This window comes from Myotis davidii, unplaced genomic scaffold (assembly GCF_000327345.1).
Source record: "Myotis davidii unplaced genomic scaffold, ASM32734v1 scaffold425, whole genome shotgun sequence".
Lineage (NCBI taxonomy): Eukaryota > Metazoa > Chordata > Mammalia > Chiroptera > Vespertilionidae > Myotis > Myotis davidii.
The window spans coordinates 763042-770266 of record NW_006296413.1 but is presented as its reverse complement, the minus strand read 5'-3'; the positions used below and the strand labels follow the sequence as shown (position 1 = coordinate 770266).

Genomic DNA, 7225 nt, shown 5'->3' with positions numbered 1-7225 from the left:
TACAACCCAAGGGCAGGAAGTGCTTGGGGGACACCCCTCAGGGCTTCAGGCTGTGGCCTGAAATGGGTTATTCTGTCTCTGAACCCAAAAAGGATATTAAGAGTGATTCCATGGGTGTCACCCCATAAGCACTGGGGCTTCTTATTGGTGGCAGGCTGACAGCACAGCTCTGCCTAAAAGTAGACAGATTTATACATGTTACACGTGCACACACAGTGCTAGACAGACAATCCGGGACATGGGAAAAGTGTATCTTCAAGTATTTTCGGGGGGGGGGGTGTATGTACGTTGGAGGGAAGTGCAGTAGGAGGTGAAGAGCAGGTGTGAGGGTTGACAAGGGGTGATTCTTCGTTACTCTGCTATAGAAGATGAATTAGCCTAAGATTCGGACTGTCAGGGTTTTGCCACCTGGCTCTGCACTGGTCTGGCTGTCCGACCTCAGGAGGCTGACTGGCCTTCTCTGTGCTCGGTTTCCTCGTCTGTACAAATGGTCATAGAGTCTCTGGTCTGTAGCTGGAGGTGGAATTTGCAGGAACATTTTGTCCTCTCGCCTCTCTCTGCATTCCAGAATAGCCTGTGGTCTGTAGTGCCCGGCTGGTTGGTCTCAGCAGTAGCGCCAGCACTTGAAGACATGGTAGCCGGGGACGGAAGACTGGTGGTCAGTCTGGGGCTGCCATACAAATCCCCACCGACTCGGTGGCTTAAAAGCAGCAGAGCTGGTTTCTCTCACAGGAGGCAGCCAGAGTCCAGAGCCAAGGTGTCTCCCGACTGTGCTCCCTCCGCAGGCTTTGGGGTGGTCCTTCCTGCCTGGTCCTGCTCCTGGGGCTCCAGGCGGCCACGACACTTGAGTCTCTGCCTCCATGGTTACATGGCCTCCTCTGTGTGTGTCCTGTCAGGACACATCACTGGATGTAGGGCCACCTGCATAATCCAGGATGGCCTCATCTCAAGATCCTCCACTTAATCGTATCTGCAAAGACCCTTTTCTAACTAAGTTAACGTTCGTGGTTCCAGGGAATTGACACGGATATATCCTTTTAGAGGCCATGGTTCGGGATGGGTTAGGGGAGTAGCCCCATTTCCTTCCTTCTAGCAACTCGCAGCCCTTTCTTCAGTGTCCCCTGTCCAAACAGATAGTTCCACCACAGCCCGTCCCAGCCACCAAGTCTTCAGCAGGCCACACCTCCAGGTCTTGGGGTGGCATTGGCTGGGGTGGGATTAGAAGTCACTGTTGGGCTTTCTGTGACCTCCCGCCCCTGTGCTGCCAGGTGACTTCAGCTTTGCAAGAGGGCCTCTGGTGTACCCAGCACTGGGTCAGCACAGAGAAGTCCATTGGGGTATCTGTCTCCTAAGGAGCTGCCCCAAACCTCCGGTCAATCATTTTGTTCTTTCTTTCCTTAGACCTTTATGCAGCATTTGACATCATATGCGATCACGTGGGGAAGGACTGGAGAAGACTGGCTCGCCAGCTTAAAGTGCCTGACAGCAAGATCGATGCCATCGAGGTGAAGTATCCCCGGAACCTGACCGAGCAGGTGAGGGAGTCGCTGAGAGTCTGGAAGACCACTGCAGGGGAGCGGGCGGCCGTGCCCCACCTGGTGCAGGCGCTCAGGGCCTGCCGGCTCAACCTGGTGGCAGACCTCCTCGAGGAGCACCAGCAGGCCCAGGACCTCCAGCGCGAGAACGAGAGCGGAAGCAGCACTGTGTCCCTCATGTCGTGGGACGTGGACACACCCAGCACGAGAGCCTCCTCCTGACGCCGCTGCTCTTCTCCGGGGACCCCTCCACCGAGCTTGACCAGGGCTTCCGTGCGCCTGCGCTGTGAAGACCTCACAGTGAGCCAGGACAAGCGACCTCAGCGCTCACTCGCACAGCCACAGGCATCTCGGCCAGAGCGCCGACTTAGCACACACTGTGTGCCAGGTGGAGGTTCAGGCCTGGTACCCATACATCCATTCGTTCTTCTTGGTCACCCTGTGAAAGGGAGCCTGGCCTCCATTAAGTGAGTTTCTACAGAGGGATTTTGGAACCATATCCAGCACATAAAAGGAATCTGGCCCTGGTTGTTACCTCACGATTCTCAGGGGAGGGAGGGAGCTCAGAGTTAAGGCACTGGAGGGAACTGGGGCTGGTGCCAGCAGAGCTGGGATTGGAGGCAGTGCGCCAGCTCAGAGCCCACTCTGCTCGTGAGGCTGTCCGTGCGGACCGTGTGCTAGGGCAGCGCGTGGGCGAGAAGCACCCCTGCTCCAGGCCCTGCCCCTGCCCCTGCCCCTGCGGGAGCTGCCTCCTCTGAGGGGTGCCTGTTCGGGGCTCAGCAGTGAAGTGATCTCACAGTCAGCTCCTCACTCAGCCCTTAGGAGCACTATGATCCCTGTGAATCCAGTTACTGTTGTATCAGATCACTGTCCTCTGGTAACAGAGTTGGCAAGGGACTGGGATCTGTCTTCCTGTTTCTACAGTAATCGTACTAAGCAAATGCCTTTATAGCAAAAACCTCCCTGTTACAGATAATTTTCCATTTCTATCGTTTTTATATCACATATTCTCCAGAGTCCCGTCTCAGCCGATCATGGTCTCCCTCGCAGCCCATCCTGGGCTCAGCCTGAGTGGCCGCAGTTCCTCACAGTTGCCCCCACCTCTGAATAGGGGAGCGTTACCCTCAGGAAACTGGGTCTGGAGGGCAGCGTTCGCTGCTTGGGCCCTGCCTACCTCCAGGAGGCACCCGGAGCCAAGTGGTGCCCCTAGTCTGGGCCTTCCCGCTGCCACCTGGGAACAGCCACATGTGATGGGATGTCATGCGTGTGCCTCCCCCTGAGGACAGCCACTGCCCCCACTCAGTGTGGACCCGGCCCTTGAGCCCCCACACCTTCAGCAGATACTTCCTATGCCAGGAGCTGGGCCACAGCAGCACACAGGACAGCGTGGCCCTACTCCGTTCACCCCGAAAGCCTGCCGGAACAGGGCGCTAACCAGCCCATCACAGGTCTGGGTGCTGCCTAGGAGCTGAGCTGGTTTCTGTCCCATACGGGGTGGTCCGGCCCCGTGTTCACGCTACACACCCCCACCCACCAGCAGCACCCTCTTCAAGCCCCAGGCCAGCCCAGTTCTGTGGATAGCAGACGTCATCGCCATCAGCAAATGTGAGTGGCTTCCCGAATGGGCAGCTTGGGAATTGAGTTCTGGGCAGTGTGTCCATATGTCTTGCCCAGAGATAGGTTTTAGAGGTTCTGCCGTTCCTATGGTTTGTGGTGTCCACTGTTGGGACGTGTGGAGCAGCTGGCAGCATCCTCCCTCCCCCACGTCCTCCCTCTCCCACGTCCTCCCTCCCCCACATGCTCTAAGAACCCCAGCCCTCCATCATGCCAGGTGCTCCGATAGAGGCTTTGATGGGCGTGGCTGCTGTACCCAAAATTTCCCATTGCCCGGTGACATCACACAGGCTCAGTCCTCAGCTCTGCTGCCAGCTTGCTCCAGTGGCCCATCACCCAGTGCCACGTGCAGTGAGGCACTGAGATCCCGGGACCCCTGTCCCTGTGGTGAGGGAGGAGCCCTAGCCTTGGGCAGCCTCCCCTCATCCTCTGTGTGATCTAATCTCACTCAAACAAAGCTTGGGTCTTGAGTTGTAAAACTCGGCAAAGGTGATGGGTGACAAAATGCCTCCAACTGATGCTGCTGGGCCCAGGGGGTCCTAGCCCTGGGCTGCTGTGTGCCACCAGGTCAGAGTCAGAGGGTGGGGTAAGATGAGGCTTCGAGCCAGATGGAAGCGTGCACGTGGTCGGGAGGCTTCCATGGGACCACCACCGAGCCTGGCGGTGAGACTCGGTCGAACAGGACACGCAGCCTGTCCTTGAGATGCACAGTGTCCCCAGTTTTGTAAAACAAGGAAACATAAACCATACACCTACCTTGTACAAAGCACAGATGGGCGCAGGTGAAATGCACTCAGCAAGCATCTGAGAACGGCTATTTGCTGATGACAGGGCTACTGTACTTGTGTTTTCCGCATTTTCTTTGATGTGTGGGGTAACCTGGACTATTTGGTGGGGTGTTCTGCCCCTGGAGAGCATGTGGCTCGAGTCTGACACAGGTGGCGAAGGCTGCTTCCGCGGAACGTTCTGGGCCTTTCCATAGCCTCTCCTGGGACAGACAGGGTTGATGTCTGATCAGAGCCATGGCCTTGACAGGGTCGGTTCCACCACCCAAATGAGGGAGCTGCTACAGTGTTTGGAAAAGCAGTTCTCATAGCAACCCATGTGCCTTGTTTTTTGCAATCGTGAAATCGTATGTTTCTAATAAAGGTGTGTAGACAAGTCAACTCGAAAGCTGAAGTTAAGGACATGTTTTGCTCTCTTCACCCTTTTCCCCTGAAAAAGAGAGGCCTGTGTGTTTCCCAGATTTCAGGCCAATCAAGGGGAACTGGATCAAGCGTCTCCTGGAACAAAGGGGTCAACACCTGGCCTGCCCACCCCTCCTGAGTGCTCTGGCTTCACACCCTCTCACCCCTTCACACCACAGCCAGTCCTGCCCTGGACACACACAGGGCTCTCTCTGTCAGTCACCCCGCCTCCAGGGTTACCAGCCACTGGTGGGAGGCCCTCGTTCATCCTGTTTCCTCCCCACTCACTGGCCTCCGTCCTCACTGCCTCTTGCCAGCACTTGCTGAGGTTGCAGGTTGCAAATTCATATACCTGTTCGGTCTCACTCAGCCTCCAGGCATTGACTCCTCTTGACCATTCCCCATGAAATGCTCCTGGTTTCCTCTTGCCGCTGCCCACTCCTGCACACCCTCTCCCAGCACCAGTTCACAGCCTCGGCCTCACCTGTCCCAGCTCCCTGGTTCCTCCCAGGTCTTTTCCTAAAACACCAAACCCATACTGTTTGCTGCCGGGGTAACACCTGTTGTCATGCGAGAGGTATTCACAGGTTCTGGGGGTTAGGACTTGGGCACCTGGGCGGGTAGGCATTTTGCCTGCCACAAAACTCAAGCTCAGCATCTTCCCCATCCTCTCCCCGCCCTCCCCATTCCTGGCCAGTGCCTAAGGTGCAGAACTGGGACTCCTGCCTGGGGCTACCTGCCCATGTATCAGCACCAGCTCCTCTAGACCAGACTACCTCACAGATTCTCCTGCTGCCTCCCCACAATGAGCCTCACCCCCTCTAGAAAACGCAGGCTCTTCTCCTTCCTGCCCTTCCCTCCCTTTCTAACCCACCCCCCATCTGCAGAGCTCTCAATGTATTCTTTCTATTTTAACATTTTTTATTGATCTTGAGAAACATCAATGTGAGAAAGAAACGCCAAGTATCTGCCTCCAGCGTGTGCCCCCCCCCCTCCCCCGGGCAGGGGATCAAGCCCCCAACCTGGGCATGTGCCCTGACCAGGAATGGAACCAACAGCCCTTCAGTGCACAGGATGACGCCCAACCATCTGAGCCACACTGGCCAGGGCCCAGAATGTATTTTTAGAGCCGCAAGCTCTCTACACATTTTTTTGTTTTATGTTTTTATTTCCATGATAACTATTCTGAGTCATCTCTCGGACCGCTTTCGAACCACAGGGTTGCTGTGTGCATTGTGTCTGGAACTGGACAGGCAAGCATGCTGGGGTCGCATGTGCTCATGAGAAAATGCCCCGTCTCCCTCCGTCTGCGGATACAAAGGCAGAACTTGTCTCTCACAGGGAAAATTTGCAAGGGAAATCCAGTTTCATCAAAGAAGCCCTCAGTTTTGAGTCTGACTAAATTAAGACACTGGCCAGAGACACACGTGTGTACCCCCCACATTGCCACCAAGGCACAGAGGCTGACTCAGTGGGTGAGGGGGGTCCTCAATGAGTGAGAGCCACGTGATGTGTGGGTGCAGATCTCCTGGTTGGGTTGAATGAAAAGCCATCGGCCATTTGTGTCACCCCAGACGCCAGGGAGTGCAAAGCCGCCCCCTCTCCCAAACCTGCCCGATGACAGTGTAGACACGAGGTGACAGCTTTGTCCCACCAAACCTCACGTGCTGCTTCGTGGGACAGCTGTTGGGAGACGACAGTTTGGGGGATGGAGGGTGGCCATGACTGCACAGCACTGTGAGCATGCTCAGTGGCGTTTAAACATGGTTGAAAGGGGTACATTTTGTGTTTATTTTACAGCAATTAAGAGGTCCTTCTTCACATTAAATTAACCATTTAATTGCGCTGTTTGTCTACATTGTGTCCGTTCTGTAGGCATCCCTCTAATTTGTCATTGTATTGATGTTCTGTAGTTTCTGAGAGCTGGAAGCAGAAGCCTCCGTCTCGCCTTCTGTTTGTATGGATCGCGGTAACATCGTCACAAGCAAAGCCATGCTCATCACTGAGTCTGGGTCAGTGTCAGTGCTTCCCGGGGGGTCCCGGCTGGAGGAACCGGCTCCCAGGTCGCCCAGGCCCCCCAGGATCAACGCTAGTCAGCAGCATTGTGATGCCAGGAGCGGTGCCCAGCTGGCTGCCCAAGCCATTCTGACAGCAGCTTTGCCCAACCCCACTCCCTCCTGCCCCGGTCCCGCCCCACCAGCCCCAGCTCCCTGAGCGCCACAACCTACAGCTTCCTCTTAGCTGCTGCTCCCAGCGCCACTCAGCCGCTTTGCAGGTAAGGCTTCCTGTGGGTCTGCTGAGGAACTGCATCTGTAAAAGGCCAGCCCAGGCGTCCCCGGGGGTCCAGAGTCTCCTGCAGGCCAGGAAACGTGTCATTGGAAGGTTTCAGATTCCCAGGGCGCTTTGCCTTTGCTGGGCTTGGGGCTGGTCAGGCTCTGAGATTCCTGCTAGGGTGGGTGCAGGCAGGCCATCACCCACTGATGCCCAGTGCCCGGGCCAGCACTCCCCGTGATGACCAAGACCCGGAATTTGCCCTTCACACCACCTAGTCCAAGCAGGTCCAGCCAGGGACCTTGGGAGCTGCCCTCCCCACAGCCAGGATGGATGCCACTTGCCCATACTCGGGAGCATACCTTTGCTCTGGATCCATCCACCCGCCCATCCATCCATCCACCCACTCGCCCATCCATTCATCCAGTAGATTCTTAGCAAAGGGCTCAGCCTGGGGCTGCCCACTTCACCTCCCTCTAGCTGGGTGACCCCACAGTGAAGCCCCGCCTCCCCAATCTCCATTGCTCACCTGATAGGACCCTCCCTCTCCCAGGGCTGCTGAGATGAGGTGTGGTGAGTGACTGTACATTGTAAACGTCACTAAATGTCATTAATTAT

General features: G+C 56.2%; 1 protein-coding gene across 1 annotated transcript; it reads left to right on the top strand.

Moving 5' to 3' along the window:
* The first annotated feature begins 1056 nt into the window (after positions 1 to 1056).
* Positions 1057 to 4322, top strand: FADD (Fas associated via death domain). The gene is made up of 2 exons (XM_015568943.1): positions 1057 to 1060; positions 1354 to 4322. Exons 1-2 carry the CDS (start codon positions 1057 to 1059, stop codon positions 1755 to 1757), a joined length of 408 nt encoding a protein of 135 aa, XP_015424429.1. The 3' UTR covers positions 1758 to 4322.
* Positions 4323 to 7225: the final 2903 nt, after the last annotated feature.